Source organism: Aquila chrysaetos, chromosome 7 (genome assembly GCF_900496995.4).
Source record: "Aquila chrysaetos chrysaetos chromosome 7, bAquChr1.4, whole genome shotgun sequence".
Lineage (NCBI taxonomy): Eukaryota > Metazoa > Chordata > Aves > Accipitriformes > Accipitridae > Aquila > Aquila chrysaetos.
Window position 1 is genome coordinate 47,314,014 of NC_044010.1, and position 20,193 is coordinate 47,334,206.

Sequence of the window (20,193 nt, forward strand, 5' to 3'; positions counted from 1 at the left end):
GCGCCCCTGGCTTCGATTTTTGTTTTCCTCCATAGGCACCCTCAGTTTTTCATCATTTCCTTTCAAGCGGTGGGACGCGGTTTGCTTTTTTTCCTACCCACGATGGGCAACCTCATAAGCACGTAAAGAAGTCCTGCCTGTGGCAGAGGAGGAGTGGTGCGTGGCGAGGGGAGCAGAAAGGCCCCTCAAGCAGGAATGCCCCGCCCGGCAGAACCTTTTCCACAGGCCCTGTGCAATAGCACATTTCTAAGAGTATGAATGTAATTTAGATAATGTTGCTGCAGCGCTTGCTTTTTTTTTTTCCCCTAGAAAAGCTCTGCTTCCTGCAACAACATCAACCAAAATGCAGAAAGACCCAGTGAGAGCTGGCTCAAGCCAGCACCCTGAGGTGCCGAAGCAGCCATCGCTCCCTCCGCCGGCTTGCCCAGCACGGCCCTGCGGGGCAGGATTTACAAGGTTTTAATCTGGTGGCTCACTGTACCATACTCCCTGGGCGCCATTGTGTGGTGGCCGGTAGCACCCCTGCCTGTGGTGCGGAGGGGAGGCCCGGGGTGGTGCAGGGGCTGTGGGCCTCTCTGCGCCCAGGCCTTGCTGACCCACGGCTCGCCTGGGAGGGGGAACGGGCAGCTGGAAGCCTAGTAAAAGAGTGTCGCCCCTCCTTTTAAGCCTGCCTGATCCACGGGCCTTCAGGGGCCATTTTGCATCTTCCTCTGGGCCCCTTCGCATGGGTGCAGCTCAGTCCTGGGCTGGCTGCTGTGGTGAGGCACAGACAGGGCCTCTCCCTGCCACAGGTCTGAGGCTTCGTCCTCGGCAGGGCTGAATGCCCTTAACTTACTTTAATCATGGTCTTATTAAGGAACTTACCTTAATAATCGTCATCTTAAGAAAACTATTAACCTTTGTCAGTGCTTGCTCTTACTAAAGAAACACTCTGGTATGGGCAAGCTGAAGTTCAGTCCAATGCAGGGATACCTGGGCCAGGTTGCAAAATCTCTTTTGGGTAGAAAGCACCCATATATCTCATAGTGAGACCTAGCAGGATAAGGTCGTAACATTAAGCACTGTCATGACACTAAGGGCCTGTGTATCCTACGACCTGAAAGTACAGACACACTCAGGTCTGGCCTTCCTCTGCTTAGCTTGGTTAGCGGTGTGTGCGCAGCCCACAGGAGGTGAAGCCAAAGCAATGTATCCCGCCTCTTGGGTAAACTGTCTTCCACAGATGGGCTGCTGCCAGGATACAAGCTCAAAGCTGAATCAGCTGTAGCTAGACTTCTCCTAACGTAAGGTATGCAAGGCTTCAGTGTAGGTACTTCCCATCTAATAGGGATGGTGATCCCATGGTGCCTACCCTGCCAACAACAGCCACAGCTCCCCGAGGTGCATGTGTTACAGGGGGTGGGCCTGATCCTGGCGGCCAGCACCGGGTAACTATCTGCATCGTGTTTTCTTACATTTAGGAAAAAGGCTCCTTTTCAGAAAGCTCTGAGCTTACACTTCAGACGTGTGGAAAGAATATTTTATTTCAAGAGCCAGATCTTCAGCATGTGTAGACCATCATAGCTCCATCCATTTCAAGGGGGTCCAGCTTCTGATGGTTTGACTCAAGATCTGAAAGCATTGGCAATCTTGCTCTCTCGGCACATCAGTATCCTGCTTCTGAGAGATGCCTGTGGTTCACACATACATGTATAAATGTGTATTTTGTACGTTCCCTAACTGTGCTAAAACCAAAGCACGCCAGTCACACATTTGTGCTGAGACATTGTGCGTTGTGTGTGTTCAGCTCCCAGACGTAGGAATCTGTGCGCGCCACTGATTTAGCTGTCTGGCACTCTGACTGGGAGAAACATGAAATTGCCATGTGGAGTTGCACTTCTCTCTCTCTCACACGCAAGTGCTTTTTGCCTCCTGCTTCCCCTCTGAAGGCACATGCGCACGCTGCTGGTCGGTCAAGTGCCGGGGAGGGCTCCGTGCCCTTGTATGTGTTTTGAGAGCTCCTGGATGCACAGCTCTGCTGTGCTCAGAAGCAAATTCATTTCTCATAAGGAGAAAGCTATGGGCAGAAAGCATTAAGTCTGCATAAGATGCTGGCATGGGGCTCCTCAAATGGTGCTGAGCTATATCTATATCTGTTAACAAAGCAATGCCAAGATACAGACTGGAGCACTGGCCTCCAGTCATCGATGCTGTTTAATTCTTAGCAAACTCCTGGTAAAATTGTGGTTAAGGCCAGCTGACCCAGCTGGGGAAGGACACGTACCAGGGAGCATCCCTGGACAGGGTGTCAAACAGCCTCTACTTGACTTTGTTCCCCCTGCTGCCATCCCAGGGGCTTCGCACCCTTACGTACCCCCATGCCTTCATGTCGCACCCCTGGAAACGCAAGCTATACTCTCAACTTCACGAACTGAAAGCATCCCAATGGTGCAGGGTGGCCTTTGTGCTATCTACCAAGTCTGGGGGAAGAAAACACACCAAGGTATCTGAGGGCCATGAAAACATACCAAAATGTGTTAAGGCCAATGGGACACGAGCTGGACCAGAAGAAGATGTGTGGCCAAAAGAGTGAACCTGCCCAGGCAGTTCCTGCCCCTTTTTTACGTAGCAGTGTGGATGCCACCAAACTGTCCTACTTTGGACCATTTGTAGCAGCCATGGTTTTGTTTCATAATCAATGCCAGGCTAATGTTTGTGCTTTTAAAATTTTATTTTTACTTTTTATAAAGGGCAAATGTAGCCCTTTCTGTGGCTGTATTGTGTACTGGCTTTAAAATGTTTTCTGTCTTCTGTACCTGAAAGTATTTGTATGCTTAATAGGAATTAACTGATTCATTTAGCAATGTTGTCTGCAGTGGCAGCATGATTTTGCTGTTTACAGTTATTAAAATGAAGGACCATCAACACCATTAGACACAGAGGGTCTGAACTGCATAGTATTTATACAGAGACTTTAATTTTAGGGCTCTTCTACTCTTCATGCGAACCAATTTGATTTTTTGAATGCTACAGATACATTTTTAAACAAAGGCTGCCCTCTTTTCTGTGGGAAGGGAATTTTATAACTGGGGACCCACCAGTCTTGAGGGTGTCCCTTTGGATGAAATGTTCTTTGATAATAGCTGTGCTATTTCTGAACATGATCCCTGTGCATTTCTTACACAAAATCAAGACCTGTTTGAAGGGTGGAGTTGACCATAAACCAAGTTGATTTTAAACTGCTTGGGGTGATGGGGGAGAATTTGATTTTGCTTTTTAAAAATATGGTAGGTGATTTCCTTCTGGGTGGGCAGCTCTGTCTCCCAGTGACCCATGCTTATGAGACCATAAGGCAAGAGGCTGAAGCCCTGGTCCGGTTTTCCAAGAGCTATGTGGATGAAGGTATTTAGGGATTTTTAAGCAGGGATTTTCAAGCCCATGGGATTTAGATGCCAAGTGCTCATTAACGCAGAGAGGGAATAGATATCGGAGTGTCTTCAGCAGCTCTGGAAATCTCTGTCTCTGTGGCAGCCCATTTTAGACCAGATGGCAAAGAGAGGGAGAGAGCAAGCCTTGCCCAGATACTGTGTAGAGCCTGGAGCGAGATGCCGCACCGTGGCGGATGCAGAGAGGCTGCCCTGGTACCCTCAGTGAGGATCATGTTTGTTCACCCCCTGGCTGGACCTTCTGGTAGGTCTCGCTGCCCCGAGAGGGGTGCTGCGTACGAGTGTGAGGCCTCTCAGAAAAATCAGGAGCAGCCCCCTGCCCTTAAGAAAATGACCCCCTCCCTGCTGCCTGGGATGAGCTGCCCTGCTTGCCCACCCTGCCATGCATTGATGCTCCCCAGGGTTTGGGGTGAGCTGGCCCAAGTCCATGAAGCAGGATGGCCGTGTCCCTGCAGGGTTCCGCCTGCAATAACCCGCCCTCTCCCTGAGGGTAGATTTAAGTGGGAAAAGTGGTGGGTTGAGGGGATTAAACTGTTCGAGGCTGAGCAAAGCAGTGAGCCCCCTTGGCAGGAGACTCACGTCGCATGCCCTGGCGAGGCCGGGATGCATCGGCGCTGGAGGTGTAACTGCAGAGGGATGCCATGCCTGACATCCCATTTATGGGGCATTCCAAATTTGTGGGTATCCCAAGGCAGGTGAGAATAATCCTGCCCGGGGGACTGTTTACAAAAAGTCAACATCCTTGTTTGCACAGCATTTTTTGAATGGATGTAGACCAGAAGACTAGAGACAGGTCTAGCTTAATTCAACAGCAGCCCACGTGATCTATGCAGCACTTTAATCTACTCCCTGTGCATACAGTCTGAGATCTTTTGAAACAAAGCAAGCTGCTTCTGAAGCAATTGCTTTCAAAAACCTCCATTAAAAATTCACTGCTAATTCCACATAATTAACAGAGATTGGAGGAACGGATGCAAGATCCACTGGAATCACTAGCAGTCTGTTGTCTTGAATCTTTCAGTCATTTTAAAATCAAATGTGTCACTCTCTTTTTGATGTAAACTGGTTGAGAAAATACTATAGGTAGAACTGTTAGCAAAGGGAGGTTTACTTTTTTGGTTTGAGATTTTTACAGCTCAGCAAGTAAACAACTGAAATGTGCTATTTCTGTTTGATCTACTAATTGCAGTTTTCAGCCCCTTGCAATTAGGTGACTAAAAGAGCAGTAAGGCCAGGGCAGATTTCTACTCACAGCTATTATTAGGAAAGGCATCGATACCGTAGAGGTAAATAATTGGGGTGGAAGTTAATAAAAACATTCTGCATACAATAGACTATATACTACATATATTTTATAAGCATTAGACATCTGCATTTCTGTGGGGGGTATATGTGGTTTCTAGGTAGGTATGTCCTTGTTTATTTGGACATATGGCTGCATACACAATCAGAATCGCACTCACAGTGTCAGTACCTCAGTACTTTTTACCTTTTAAAAAACTGTTACACATGACACATCCTCTAGGATGGAGCTCGACAGCAATAATTGTGTGGTTGGCTTGGTGGTGCTTGATAAAATCATGAGAATGGAGGAGAGTAAGGTGCTTAGGCAATGCTTAAGTTAATCTCATGCCTTCCCAGCAAGCCGAGCAGCACGCGAAGGAGCTATTCCCAAAAGAGGAAGGAAAAGATGCGGTTCAAGATGGGAAGCGTCCTGCTGTCTCTTCTTTTCTGGTACAAAGGTATGCAGTTTGCCTCCTGAGAGGCACTTTCAGATGTCCCTCTTTGTATTTCTTGTTTCATCCATGCTTCTTTCTTCTGCCAGGGGCTGTGGGGTACAGAGCAAGCTCTTCTCTATGTTCTCATGGAAGCATAATAATTCAGGGAAAGGCAAAATTGTGGAGGAGATGTGTAATTTATGTACATGAGTGAGCAGCGTTCTTACAGCTCTATGAATATTCAGTAGTAAAACTCTGTTTCACAAAATAATTGCAGTGTGAAAAAATTGCCATATAATTTGTCAAAATATGAATTTGCAAAGAAAATTGTCGTGCAGCTGAGCCAGTGAGTAAATAATAACGCTGATTTGAAAAATGAGGTACAGTATAACATGAAAGACTGGTCCTTCATTAATCAAAACTCTTGATTAATCAAAACCTGATCATTTTCTCTAGCAGCAAGACATTGCTGATGGAGATCTGCCTTTTTTAAAAGATTCTTTCAGGTATTTTGGTCTGGAAAAGACTTCCAAAGGCACTTCAAGAACAAAAAGCCATCATAAGTCAAGAAAATGGGAAAACTATTTATCAATTTTGAGGCTTTCTCAAATTTACTTTTCAGAAATGTAGCAGTGATAGCAGGTAAGCAGGAGCTAGAAACAGCCAGAAAATTCAGGGTCACAGTTTCCTTCCATTTTAATTAACCCAGCTGTGGAATGAGGAGATAATTTTCTGGGTTGTGTTTGAACTTCTGGCTTCATCGAAGCCAATGGCAAAGCTGCTATTATCTTAAACTTCTGCTCTTGCGAAGTGCTGGGCAGTATCTACCAACATTAATGTATAAAGACTATGATCTGTCAGTGTGGGACAGATTTATCAGGCAGTCCAGCTTTTCCCCCATGGATGTTGAATTCTCAGTGGTTTGCTTTGTCTAGTTTTTTCTATCCTTCTCTGTTTCCATTGAATATTTTGGTCTACCAAATTTCATGGATAGGAAAGTGTTCCTCAACTGGCTGTGCCTTCATTTCATCCTGTTATGCTTGGCTGTACCCCGCTCTGTCTAATTAATAGGTCTTTCTTTTAATCTTCCAGCAAATATTTGTGCATTCTCCTCATACCTTATCTCTTAGCTCTCCTTTGTTTCACATGGGAAGGTTACTGGTGCCTGAGCTTCTTGAAAGGCTGTTTTTACCCAGATGCCAGCATTTTTTTCCCAATGGGTGGCATAACTGCAATTAGTCCTTGGAATGGGTTCATACCTTGCTCTCAATCCCAGACACAGCTTGCTTTTAATAGACACCCACACATCAGGATATTTTCAGAGAGCCTGCAGTGAAAAATTACTTGCAGGATCACTTTCCAGGCATCGCTCCTTTGGTATTTAATTTATTTGCTTAATTTACTGGTTTTCTTAATTTACTGTTTTTCTCTGCTTCGTGGTCTAAGTGTCCTCTTCTGGATAAAGAGTGAGCAGTGATCCTCTGACCAGGTCCCCCCTCACACTCCTGCCTCTCCCACCATGGAGAATGTGCCGCTAGGTCAGTCCTCCGAGCCACGTGCACCGATGCCATGAAAAGCTCCTTAGCTTATTTTCTCTGGCAGAGCAAGTGGCTTAGAGGAGCACCCCCAGCCCCCGCGCCTTGGCTGGGCTTGTGTTTGCCGGGGACACCACCGCAGCAGCAGCAGCAGCATATGGTGCAGCAGGCGGGCTCCTGCGACGAGAGCCGCAGCAGCTGCTGGGCCCCCTCCATATGGTGAGGGGGAGCACCCCGAGCCCCGGATTGACATGAATATGCTTTTAGCACATTGAATGTGACATGCCCGCTCCGCATTACTCCATCCGTGCTCACTACACGTCGGGGAATAAGCACACCTCAGCAGTTTAAAAGAGCGGATTTCTTTTTTTTCCCCCTCTCTGTTTTTTGCAGCTTTGAAAAAAAAAAAAAAAAAACCCAAACCAAAAAACCTACCAAAATCAAAGGCCCAAACCTGCCTTCGAATCACAGTAAATAACATCTTTAGTTCCGCTCTATGGCATAATCAATACATCTAATGAAATTACCATGCAGGCAATGTTCTGCATAGCTCTAAGCAGGAAGGAACAAACATGTCAATAAGATCAGAAATTGCCAAAAATTTTCAAAGGATCACGTTAAAAAAAAAGAGATAATTATACATCTCTTAAGAAGAAAAGGGGAAATGTTGATTTTTTTTCAAATTATTTAAGGTTTTTCCAAATATTTTCACAACATAGAAAAATTTTGTTGGAGATAGCAGGCATAAGAGAGAAATGAATATGAATTAAATAGGTATAATTATCATTATTTAAATGTTTTTTATCACTTTCAGATAAATACCAGTAAATAAGACACGATGCAAATGAATGAAAATGGAAGTGAAATAAAAATAATTCAAATAAAGAAAATGAAATGGAAGCAAAAATAACAAAACCATGGAAAACCCCACAAAATGGTGGAGGAAAACAGCAGCCATGTTAAAGCACAACAGAGGAGCTTAAGGCAAAGTATGAGCCCTTCTCTCCTCCGCAGGCTGACGCTGGTCCTCTTGCCTCCAGTCTCTGGCTCCGGCCGCGCCTGGCGGCGATGAGCAGAGATGAGTCCTCGCAGGCTGATGTCTGCCAGGACGGTGGTGCCCTCCTGGGGCATGCCAGGGACGGAATATCATCTACAGGGGAAAGAGGCTAAGCGTTTGGCCCAGCACGGCTTTAGGTGGTGAGAGCCCCTGGATGAACACCCTGTTTTCACCAGGCCAGCCTGGCTCCCAAAATCTTTCGGTGGACGCAGATCTGCATATGCCCCGGGGGTCTCTGCCTGCCAGCATAGCTCCCAAGGACCATTTAAAGCCTGCACTTTTTAGAAATACAGGCACTGTTTGCACGACACGGTCTGACGGAGCCCGCTTAGCATGGCCACGGAAAAAGCCCTGGGGGAAGAACAACAAAAGCAACGGCGAAGGGACTGGGCGAGGGAGCTATGCCTGCCGAGGGGACCTGGGGACTGGCCAGGGCTGCAGCAGGGTCCCTGGGGCCATCGCCACTGGCGCTGGGCAAGGAGAGATGGGGAAAACGCCGCGTGCGATGGTGGCCTGGGATGTGGCACCTTCCCCAAACGCACCTTCCTACTCAGGCTGGTGCAGCCTGGCGTGAGTCACCTCGCTCGCCTGGCACGATTTCCAGGGCTGGGATGTAAAAATAGCCTAGGTTAATAATATAGCAACCCACAAACTAGCATCTGATGGGCACAGAGGTACCGCAATGGTTTTTTTCAGTGTCTCGACCTGCTGTGTTGCTTACAGACCGCCTTACCTAACTGCTTCCTGATGCTCTCTAATGTGGTGCTCAAGGAAAACAGGGTCTTGCAATGGTGTGCCTTTCAGAAAATGTGATGGAACCAGTGCCATTCATTCCAGTCACCTCTGTCGTTTCTGTGACAGCTTTTTCTGGGGCCCCAGTCACATTCTTCTGTTTTTCAAGCTGCTTTCCTTTCCCCTGTCCCATGGCCCACACGTGCAGAATGGAAGCAGGTGACCAGCTATGCAGCAGGAGCTACCACGCCAGGAAAGCGCTGCATCACGGAGGGAGTACTCTCCTCTGGGAGAAGCAGGGAGAAAATAATTTTGCTTGTCTCTGAGCTCCGTTAAACTGAGATGTTGCTTGCAGAGATGAGAAGCAAGATTAACTATTTCCCAGCTGAAGCTTCTAGGCCACCTAAATCATGAAGTCAATACATAAACAAAGTCATTAATATTTTCCACATACTTTGCCTGCAATGACCAGGTTTATGTGAACTTATTCCGGTAAATTGATTGACTGAATTTATTCTGTGTTATATTTTATTTCCCTGTTTTATTTTATAATGTGCTTTCTCATGCTTGTGTATCTGTCATTAATTCTAGCCACGCTAAAAAAAGATGGCTTGCTGTCATGGCTTTATGGTTAGGATATTCAATATGATTTCTCAAAGCTGACCTTATCGGAATTTGCTCAGCGTTCAGCGGTGTTACTTCTGCCCACACTTACCTTCCTCCTTCCTTCCTCTTGTTTAACCACGTCGTTAATGACCACAAATTTTCTGAGACACATGGTTACCTGTTCCTGTCGTTGAAATGCCAGCAGCTGAGCCTCCTTGCTACTGCTTGCCCCTTCCTTTCCTCTGCTAGCCCCAAGTTGTGGCTGCTGCTTTATCCCACTTCCACCCTGGGAAACCTGTGTCCTCCCCATCCCGGCATCCCAGGACTGCCTCTGCCAGCTCTTTTCCTTCTCCCCCAAACCTGGGCCAGTCCCTGGGTTCTCTCTCCCCTCCATCCCACCCACTGGTGCTGAGCGGGGCCATCCCAGGGCCTGTGCTCTAGCCCAGCCCCCAGGACAGGCGCTCTGGCACAAAATCCTCCCCTGGTGCTTGCCCAAGCCCCAGTCCCCAGATCCTGCGCTATGGGGTGGCATTTGTGCGCAGCGGCGCGTTGGACGCACCACGCTGCAGGGCAGGATGGAGGGGCAGGAAAGGCACATGCCCTATCTCCCTGCCTCTCACACTCACAGATAATAATTTCTTTCACTGAACTGATGGTTTGCTGAATGTCCTGGGGCACTGCAGGGACTGTAAATAGGGCTCTTTCCTTTTTAATGTTTTGGCATTTTTTTCAGTCCTGTACTTTTAAAACAACAGCCCTCGGCGGCCGTGCAGGACTTATGACTCTCCCACGAATTGCAGCAATTCGTTCTGTCTGACCTACAATTACCAATTATCTGTAACCTTCCTTGAAGGCAAACACGCTCACTATAAAAGCATGCTGCCCATCACATTTTTAGAGTATTGGCAGCCAGCTTTCCTCTTCATTTCCTTTGTAGGACAGGGCCCGTCACAGCTGTAAACACAACAACATATCAATTACTACTTTTTCTGGCCAACTGCAGGCAAGGGCATCTTTTCCTCTCCTCTCCTCTCCCGACGCCAGGGGTTATCAGGCCACGCTGCCCAGGCAGGACGTTTGGCCGACCCGCTGCGGTGCTTACCCCAAGCCGATCCTGCTGCTCCCCTGTGCCGCAGGCAGCGGCGGTCGGATGGCTGAGCCACTCGTGGGAGAGAGCCCTTAGCAGTTAACCTCTTCTAGCTCAAAAAAGCAAAGTCGATCTCCTATTTGAGACGTTTAAACCAGCGAGGCGGGGAGCCCCCCAGCCCAGCAGGGACAGCCAGAGGGGCAGCACACCAGCACCCCTGCCCCGGCACTGCCTTTGCACCACTGCCTGTCCCAGGGCTGGCCCAGTAACAAGCTGCATTGAAAAAAGGGCTTTTGTGCCTGAAATCCACACCCTTGCTTAATTTGCAGTTAATGTCCCCCAGCTGAGAAGCCTAAAAACCCTAAAAGGTGCTCTTGTAGCTCAGGAGCAGGCATTGCTGACCAGGTGCAGCCACCCAAGCAATGCCAGGGCAGGGAGGGTTTATTCCTGGTGGTTGAGTAAGTGCTACTGTACACCCACCTACCTGAAAACTATTCATTTTTTTCCTGTTGTTTTACTCGCAGCCATTGGATTTCCAGCTGCATGTGTCAATGATGTGCCAAATTTTGGTCTTGGCTCTCAAATACCCAGGCAGGGACTCAGGAGGCAGGCTGAAGGGCTCAGCACGGACCCAAAGCAATACCCTACGTCAGTCTGGTAATTCACATCCCCTTTCCCCACCTCAGGCACACAGTGCACAATAGTAAGTTTCACCACAATACAGCCTTCCTCATGCTGGGCAAATGGACCCAGCACACATATAATCAAATATTTTATCCTATACAAAGTATATTCATTTGCTAGTTTGTTTACCAGGTTTTCTCTGTAGCCGCTAAAGGGGAGCCACGGTGAGTATTTAGGTAGAGAGGTGCAGGCACCTTTGCTTTCACCTCTGTACAGCTCCACTCACTTCTCAGGTCATTGCCAGGCCAAAGTGCATTTAACCGCCATAAGGAAAATAGGAAATGACCCACAAAAGTTTTTTTTCCACAAAAATCAGTCTTCTAAAGATGAGAATAAAGAGGTTAAGGAACACATAGTGACCACACATCTCTAGATGAAACTTGAATGCCTGCAGACTGAAGGAGCTGAGCCTGCCGCCCCGCGAGCTCAGACCTGCTCGGCAATTGCTGGGAAGCGGGGACGCACAGCGGGCCGTGCTGGCTGGGAGCTGGGCTCCCAAATCCCAGGGTATCGAAGCTACCTGCACCCTTGTAGCTGGTGCTCCCAGAGCAGGGAGCCCATCCTGCTGGGAAAGGCCACCGCGCCACAGGCTGGAGCACCTGCCGGCCTGGCTCCCGTGCCCCGGTGCCAGTGCCGCTCCAGCATCGGCATCAAAGAGAGCATTAAGCCGGCGGGAGAGGCACTGCATTGCTTTTATTGGCCAAGGTGGTACAGTTTTGATAGGTGATAAAGTCCTGTTGTGTATCGTGTTGATCTGAGGACAGGCAGCGTTACCCTGAACCACCCTCATGCGGGTTTAAGTTGACCTGCTGTGCCCCGCGTGGGACAGCACGGAGGTGGCAATGTGCCACGCGGCTTTGCGCTCGCACCTCCGCCGTGGTTTTCTCGTTGCACAATGGAGTCACGGGGCTTGGCCGGGTAACATCTGTGCTGGGAAAGGTGGAGCGCGGTGTTGTGCATGGCCCCCAGCCTACGCTGTCCAAGAGGCCAGACCTGGAGACGTGCACCCACGTTTTCCTGCTGAGCTCGATGGGGTCTGGGTGCCCCCTCCCTCCCTCTTGGGCCCGACTAAAAGCCACGTCTTTTTATTGTAGACCAACGTTTACTTCTTCCGCCAGGGCCGATGCCTTGGGTTAACGCGGTAAGTTCCTGATGCCAGAAATGCTGCGCTGGGACACTGAAGCAAAGGACACCATCTCTGTGTTAAAGAAAGGGTGGTTTTTTAAATTTCTTTATAATTTTGTTCTTTTCTGGGGTCTTTCTTTCAGACTCTTGATACATTCAGGCTCAGTGTCACACCCAAGGAGCTGTTGCATTTCAGTAATAAATGGAACTTTGTATATAGTTTATATTTCAGATGACTATAATTGCACAGTGTTTATGAGTCTTTTGAGATGAAACTTGCTACAGAAATGCGAGATGTAAATTCCCAGCATTAGTTGGAGCTTCCTAGGCTCAGCAAAGTGACAGCGTATGAATGAATAAATCATAACTAGATTTCAGTGAATAATTCAGAGTCTAATTCATTTGGTGAAAAGATCCTCTTTTCGTATTCACAAAACCTCTGTTTGGAGATGGCAGGTTTCTCATGGATCCTGTACGCAAGTTTTTAGCTGCTCAATAGCTTGGTCCTTAGTGGCTAGCAGATTCCCTGCTGGCATTGAAAACATGATGTTTGACATTTGACTTGTGTTGATGAGTTATCAGCAGTCCTGGCACTATTTTTTGTAAATTTTTTTATTCTCATAGTTGTCTGGGAACTATTTTGCCAGTCCAAATGCTACTAACATAGTCTGCTTTGGACTTCACTGTGAAGCGGGAGAGCCCTTTCAGCAAGGAAAGGGCTCATAAAAACTCAGTGACAGGCAGGAGATAAATCAGGTCAGATGTTACAAAAACAGTGGCTCTTCCTCTACGGCCACAACAACTGTTTTTCTCTAAGAAATTAAAAAAAAGGGAGTCTTGTATGTAGGATGGATTGGGAAGACCTATTTACATTTCATTTTCCTCCATCCCGTCCAGAAGGAGTGATGCCAGGCCAGGCACCTCGCAGGCTGTCCCATCTCCTCCAAAGGCACTGGGGATTTGCGGTGGCACCGGGCTGGGCTTTCACCCTTGGAGTTCATCAGCTCACATGTTTTAAGGGCAAACTGGGAAAGGGAAACTGTGGGGCAGGAAGGCAGCAAAAAGGGATAGGGGCAAAATTAGCTGTAAAGCAGAGGCCGAAGGGGGCTGGCATGGGTCTCCTCAGGACGTTTCAGGTGTGTCTGATCAGAAAGAGGAGATGCCAAAGGCATCGAAAAGAAAACAGTGCAGGAGTAGCACTGACACAGGCACATGCAGTGCCCTGTTCCTGCCCATCCTCTTGCTTTCCGCTGGCAGTCAGCCTGGGGAAACGCAGTAGATTCATCAGTCCTTCCTTGATTTATTTGTCCCCAGCTCAGGAGTAAATGTTCATTCCATTTCCCGACGTTTGCTTGCAGCATGTTCATTTCTGACCTCTCTCTCTCTTCTTCCCTCCATGCCCACTGCCCCAGCTGCAATGGCCCTCTCCCCGGGAGAGGTAAGTCTCTCTGGCTGGTTTGGCTGCCGGCTAAATGCTGGGGGTCCGGCACTGCCCAGCTCCAGTGCCTTGGGGCAGAAGGAGGGATGGCAACTCGGCCTCCAGGCCCCGGCACGTGCTCTGACCTCTGAATCCAAGAGGGAGTCATCCCACGTTTCATGCCGGGCTGGCATGAATAACGGGGCTCAGAGAAGGTGCAGCAGCCCAGGTGGGCACGAGGTCTGTCTAAGCTTCGGGACTCAGATTTAGTCTTGTGTCACTCTTGTCGATGACTATGTTGATTTATGACTGGATTTTTACCTTCCCTTTAGGATGAGAGACTGGAGCTGTGGCACAGCAAGGCTTGCAAATGCGATTGCCAAGGAGGTCCTAACTCGGTGTGGTCCAGTGGGACTAACAGCTTAGAGTGCATGCCAGGTAATGGGCCACCAGGCTTTTAGCCATGTTGGGTGATCTTCAACAGCTTCCCCGGTTGCACCCTGCATTGCAGAGGTGGCACATCACGGCGGTACTTGTTCCAAACCCAGCTGCCAGCGGGGGCCAGGGGAGCTGCACCGGTGGGAGGTGCGGGGTGACCCTGCACCGTTGGGCAGAGGGGCAGGGGCCGTGCCTGGACCTCGGGAGGTCACCCAGGGTGGCCCAGGCTGGCCAGTGCTGGCGGGCGCTTGCCTGCCCTGTCCCTACAGCACTGGTGCTCCCAGAAGCTGCCTGGGGCAGTTACCGCCGTGTGCAGGATTTGCTGTGGGAAACCTTTTGTACCACCTAGGCTCATTCTCCCTTGCTGCAGCTTAGCCTGTGACAGCTTCTCCTCTCTCCAGGGGTCAAGGAAAACAGTTTATTCTTTCTTTCTGATCAAGCTCTGTCCTCGTTATTCTCTGCAACTGCCACATTTTCCCAGATGTGTTACCCCAGCAAGGCTTTATCGGTGCCCGGCTGGTCCTCAGGTTTAGCTCATACGTCCCACAGAAGCTGCACTCTTGTTCAGGCCTCTGTCACACAGATTTTCAGAGGTGTTCACCCCCTCTGGATCTGGGTGCCGAAAGCCGTATCTCCCTTACACCCACTAGCAACCACCTCTTCCCAGCTCCTGCGAGAGGCTGTGCAACAACTTGAGGTGTGTTTTGCTGCCCACGGGTTCCCCCGGGGAGATACACTGGGGAAACAGCCCCTCCAGCGCTCAGCATTTGGCATGGCTGCCCAGAAGGAGGAGGAGGTTAAAAGAGTTAACCTGGAAGAGCTCTGCGCGGAAGCCAGGATGGGCTAGAAAGCAAATAAAAACGTGTATTGACAAGAAGATGCGACACCACTGGCAGAGCTTTCAGGCATACGCAAATGGAAATGAGAGGGGAAAACCCCCAGGTGTTTCTGTCTCACGCTCGTGTGGGACCTGAAGGTTTCCCTCCTGCGGCGCGAGGGAGCTGACAAGCGCAGAGGCTTCCCAGTCATCCTTGCCAGACCATTTGCTTCCCCTAAGCTCTCCCTCTGGGTGCCCTGCTCCTGTGGAGGCCATGTCCACCTGGGGCTCACCCAGCTTAGGCATTGCCCGCAGGCTTCTTTCCTGCCTGGAGAAACTACAAGGAGAGGATTCATCTGTTGTGCATGGGTGGTGTCTCGCCCCCAGGGCAGAGCGGCCCCAAACATCCCCAGTAAAGGGCCATGGCTTCTTGGGCTCTGTCCTTCCAGTTTCTGCAGCTGGTATCTTCACAGGGCTGCCTGCTGGGGCAGGTATGAAGAGGAAGAAGGCATTTGCTGGAGACAGCCCCTGGGATGCAGAAGAATTGCTTATAAGAGCTCCAGAAATGACACTTTATATCTCGTTGTGAGGCATGCTCACGCACCCCGCAGAGCCGTACGGCAGTGCCGAACCGCAGCCAGCCCAGCAGAGATCCCTGACCAGCCCCTGGGGAATTCCTTCTCCTCACGGTGGCTCCCCACCAGCACCTATGCCTGCATGCCAGCCTGGTCCTACCACACATTTTCTTGCTGTTTAACCTTAACAGTGCACAATTCTCCATCCGAAGCCTTGCTACAGCCTGGTCCCACCCTGCTGTTGCGTGCACCAAGGAATCACAGAATCACACCATGGTTTGGGTTGGAAGGGACCTTTGAAGGTCATCATCTAGTCCAACTCCCCTACCACGGGCAAGGACACCTTCCACTAGGCCAGGCTGCTCAAAGCCCCATCCAACCTGGCCTGGAACACTTCCAGGGATGGGGCATCCACAGCCTCTCTGGGCAACCTGTGCCAGTGCCTCACCATCCACGGCGTAAAAAATTTCTTCCTTATGTCCAATATAACTCTTCCCTCTTCCCGTTTAAAACCGCTGCCCCTTGAAAGGGAAGGGAAGGAGACACGGCAGGTTTGGTTGGTCCGTCCATGGCTGAGGGACACGTGTGTGAGAGGGGCGGCTGTAGGTTTCCTGGCCAGGCGAGGTGTGAGCGGTGCTCTCACGCATTAGCATTATGTAGCTGACTAATGAAGGTGTCTTCCTTGACTAATGAAGGCTGGTCTCCTGAATAACGAACGTTGTCACCATATCTCCCAGCTGTCTCCCTCCCTGGGCAGGGGACTTTGCACTCTTCTCGCCCAGCCCAGCCCAGCAATGGCGGTGTGGCCTGGCGTCCCCACTGCCTGGGGATGGTTTGCCGAGCCGAGGTGTTGCAGAGACGTCTCCGGCACGGCCAGCGGGGAGCAGCCGGCCTCGCAACCACCACACGAGTTTTCTCCAGGTCGGTGGTAATGGCGTTAAATGGCTCAGACAGTTTGGCTGGGCGGGCAGCAGGCATCTGTTTTGTGGGTCCCTGCGCGTAACGCAGCCGGACGAGCCAGAAGGTGACCTGCTAATTGCATTACGGTTGTGTGGTCTGCAGATTAGTGTTGCTAAAAGTAAAGTTGCGTGGTGTTCGAGATAAGCTGCCGAGTAGTAAACACGCGGGGCCACCTCAGCTCGGCCGCCCTCTTGCACGAGGAGAGCAAGGGTTTTAACGTGGCGGAAAAGCGTGATGTTTCCGTGCCTGGAGGAAACGTGTTTTCGTGGGGAAAAAACGTGTTAATGAGGTGCTGACTGAGCAAGATATGTTAATGAGATATCGATGCATACGATATCGACCCAGTGGAGCTTGCTAATGAGACATCGACCGCGTGGCCGCAGCGCGGGGGAGTTTTACCGGGGAGGCCGCAGTCATGCCAGGCCCTGGCGCCCGTGGGCACTCCCCATGTCGGTCATTTTTAACGTGAGGCACCACGCTAGTTGGGTCAGCATGGCTAAGGTGAGGGAATGTCCTACCCACGAGTGAAGCTGTGCAGAGCTTTGCTCGCTCCTTTATTGCCAAAATGCATGAAATGAATGACGCTGAATTGGAAAATGTGACAGAATTACCCTTGGGGGCACCACGCCTGCTCCACAGGCTGCAAAATCAGAAAATGCTGCCCATGATGTAGATGTTTGCCCAGGCAATCCCCATGTGACATTTGTGAGTGCCTTCTTTATGTGTATCTAGATAGGTAGTGATAACCTGATTGCATAAAAAAATGATCATAACAGAAAAGCCCACGACTAGGTCCAAGCAGCCTGCAGGCACGCTGCATGGCAGCATCACCAAAGGCTTGCCTTCCAGAACACTCTGCGGTGACCCACCACAGAAAGGTTAATGGTGAATGAGTATTTCTACCCCTTGTGGTTTTGCAGCCAGCAGATCTTGCTGAACTTCTCGCTATCGCAGAAGACAGCGGTGGGCTCAGGTTTGGTAGCCTAAAGATCTGAAGGCAAAAACTCAGATGGAGATCCCTGAGCCGTTGGCAGGGCCAAGCATTACACCTCACTGGCACCAGAGTACCTGCAGGTTTTCCACAAGACAGGACCATTTCCAGATACAAAGATAGTCCCCATTGCAGAAGATCTGAGGGTGCTTGTGGAGGAATGATCAGAGCAGGCTCAGCAGTTTTGCCGTGCAGGCATAGCCATAAATCAAGACAGTGAATGGAGGAGCAGAAGGAGATAAAGCCAGCAAGAAAAGCCATGCCAGGCATTTCTCAAGGACCAGGCGGAGGCTGGCAGCTTGGAGGCTGGATCTGGGTTGATGGATCCAGTCTGCATCTGCTTCCACATGCTTGCAAGGAGATTTGGACTGCAACAGCTGACTAAAACCTCCCCCCCCCAAAATACTGCAGGCAGCACAGGTTTAGTAAGTTTGAGAGAGAGGGGAGAGCTAGAAATTCACACGAGAGAAGAGTCAGAAATGAGGACCCCATGGCCCCTGGGCAGCAAATACTGCAGGGATCGTGATCCGGGTTTAAGAGCATCCCCAGCATCCTGGCTGGGGAGGAGAGGGCGCAGAGAAACCACGGGGGCTGTCGACTACAAGCGTGCAAACACACGCAGAAAACAAAGCCACTCGTGTCCCTTAAGGTATTTTTTCCTTTGTGCTGCAGAGTGCCCCTACCACAAGCCCCTGGGCTTCGAGTCCGGTGCCGTCACCCCCGACCAGATAACCTGCTCCAACCCTGAGCAGTACACGGGCTGGTACTCCTCCTGGACAGCCAACAAGGCCCGCCTCAATGGCCAAGGCTTCGGGTGAGTCCAAAAACGCCTCCCCGAGAGGCCCCGTGGGCGGGCAGGTGCGGGGGACCCCTGGCAGCATGGAGGCAGGAGGGTCCGCTGGGGGGCAGCGGCAGAGGATGTAGCGGGGCCGGCGGTGTCCCCCCAGGTGCGCGTGGCTCTCCAAGTACCAGGACAACGGGCAGTGGCTGCAGATCGACCTGAAGGAGGTGAAGGTGATCTCGGGGATCCTCACGCAAGGGCGCTGCGACGCCGATGAGTGGATGACCAAGTACAGCATGCAGTACCGCACCGACGAAAACCTCAACTGGGTTTACTACAAGGACCAGACTGGGAACAACCGGGTTGGTGGACTTCACGCTTCGGCCACTGGTGGAGGGGTGGCGCGTTTGGTGACATGAACGCGTCGGGTCTCGGTGGGGAGGTGCCCCAAGAGGGGGGTTCTGTGGGAGCAGCAGGGTGGATGGGGCCCACTGCTCACCCCACATCTGGGGACAGCCCAGAGGGGGGCATCCCCCGCTGTGGTGAGCGCGAGTGCCTCGCTGACCAGCTGCAGAAGGACGAAATACCTTTTTGACGTATTCTAATGACAATAGTGGGGTCCAGATTAAGCTTGGGGGCATTAGCTGGCATTGCAGGGGAGGCGGCACCTCCACAATAAAACTCCTTTCTCAGCTGCAGCCGCACAACCCCAGCATGCCTGAGCACTACAAAACAGGGGCTCCTCCTTTTGCCCTATGTCCAGGGCTAGCGCACAGTGACGATGCAGAAAAACCCCTGAGACAAAATCTGCAACTAGTTAAGTCACAAACAACTGAACCGGTCTCACACCGCACTTATAAGGGGCTGGTTTGAAGCGAAAAATTGCACTGGGGAGACTTTATGGTGGTGCCTGTGGCCCCTGTGCAGCCCAGCCAGGCTGGGGGATGCCACAACTGCTGCCTCCCAGGTGTCCTCAGTGTCCATCTGCTCATCCCAGCATGGGTGGCTTTGCTGAAGTACCAGTTCCTGCAGCCCTGGGGGGATGCTGAGCTTTCCCCAAAAAACAGGTCACGGCAGCAGGAGACATGGCAGCATGACCAAGCAGTGGTGGAAGGGCCCCCAAATACATTTTTTGTCTATATCGCTGTGTCTGGGAGCCCAGCTCATGAACTGCAAAGAGTCAAGTGACTCTTGTCAAGAATCACGCTCACTCCGAACACGCGGTACCTTGCTGCGGGAAGGCAGATGAGAGAGAATGGGGTGAGATCAAGTCTAGCCTAAACAGAAGTAGTGCAGGAACAATGCCGGGAAAGTGACTTACTCAGAAAATCCAGTCACCGTGTCAAAAATTGTCTGCATCTGGCTATTTTTAAAGTCCTTTATTCTGGGGGGTGGAGAAGAGGGAGCCTCCTCCTCCTCCTCCTCCTCTCTGCACAGGCACCCCAAACTCACCGGGCAGGATTTCCAGCCCCCTAACCACCTGCCCACACCTCTCTCCCCAGGTTTTCTACGGCAACTCGGACCGCTCGTCCTCAGTGCAGAACCTGCTGCGGCCGCCCATCGTGGCCCGCTACATCCGTCTCATCCCACTGGGCTGGCACGTGCGCATCGCCATCCGCATGGAGCTCCTCGAGTGCCTCGGCAAGTGCGGCTGAGCGCCGTCTCCTGGGGTAGATGCATAGGTGTCCGCCCGAGCAGCCGCCCTGCCTGGCCACCAACGCCAGCTGTGGCCGCGGTCCTGCCGTGTAAATGCCCAGCCTGCAAAGGGAAGGGCTGTCTTGAATAAAACGTTCCTTCACACCACGCCTGGTGATAAAGCTAAACCCTGCTGTGAAGCCGATCGGTGTTTATGGAGCACGCACAGGGGAAGGCAGGAGGGTTCCTGGCTGTGGCTTTCATCCCGTGAGATGTGGTGCTTCTGGACCCGGGTGTTAGCTTGGGGAAATCATCATTGCCGCGTGCTGCGGCGGCCAAAGTGAACGCAGATGAGGTCCACAGGCAGGGCTTGGACTGTCTGGGGGAGGGCAGGTCTGCGCTGGGCTATTTGTCCCCGAGCCCGGGCACCCCCCGCTGCCCCACCACAGGCACGGAGGGCTCTCGTTCCGGGGCAGACGTCTCACCCTGCTTTTCCTCATGCTCCTCCTGCCGGTCTCTGCCGTCCCTGAGACAGGGTTGGGGCCAGATCTGGCCCGTCTCCGGTGTGAGGGGCCCCACCTGTATCTCACACTCTCAGATCACCTCATGT

At 51.0% G+C, this 20,193-nt stretch overlaps 1 protein-coding gene across 1 annotated transcript; it reads left to right on the plus strand.

The window, feature by feature from the left end:
• Positions 1–5,024: 5,024 nt before the first annotated feature.
• Positions 5,025–19,751, plus strand: RS1 (retinoschisin 1). Its single transcript, XM_030019707.2, has 6 exons — positions 5,025–5,167; positions 13,382–13,407; positions 13,719–13,824; positions 17,840–17,981; positions 18,115–18,310; positions 19,451–19,751. Exons 1-6 carry the CDS (start codon positions 5,038–5,040, stop codon positions 19,601–19,603), a joined length of 753 nt encoding a protein of 250 aa, XP_029875567.1. The 5' UTR covers positions 5,025–5,037; the 3' UTR covers positions 19,604–19,751.
• Positions 19,752–20,193: the final 442 nt, after the last annotated feature.

Coding starts and splice junctions, on each gene's coding strand:
- RS1 (XM_030019707.2), top strand. CDS start 5,038: ATGCTTAAGTTAATCTCATGCCTTCCCAGCAAGCCGAGCAGCACGCGA. Junction 5,168..13,381: donor TCTTCTTTTCTGGTACAAAG/GTATGCAGTTTG, acceptor CCACTGCCCCAG/CTGCAATGGCCCTCTCCCCG. Junction 17,982..18,114: donor CTCAATGGCCAAGGCTTCGG/GTGAGTCCAAAA, acceptor GTGTCCCCCCAG/GTGCGCGTGGCTCTCCAAGT.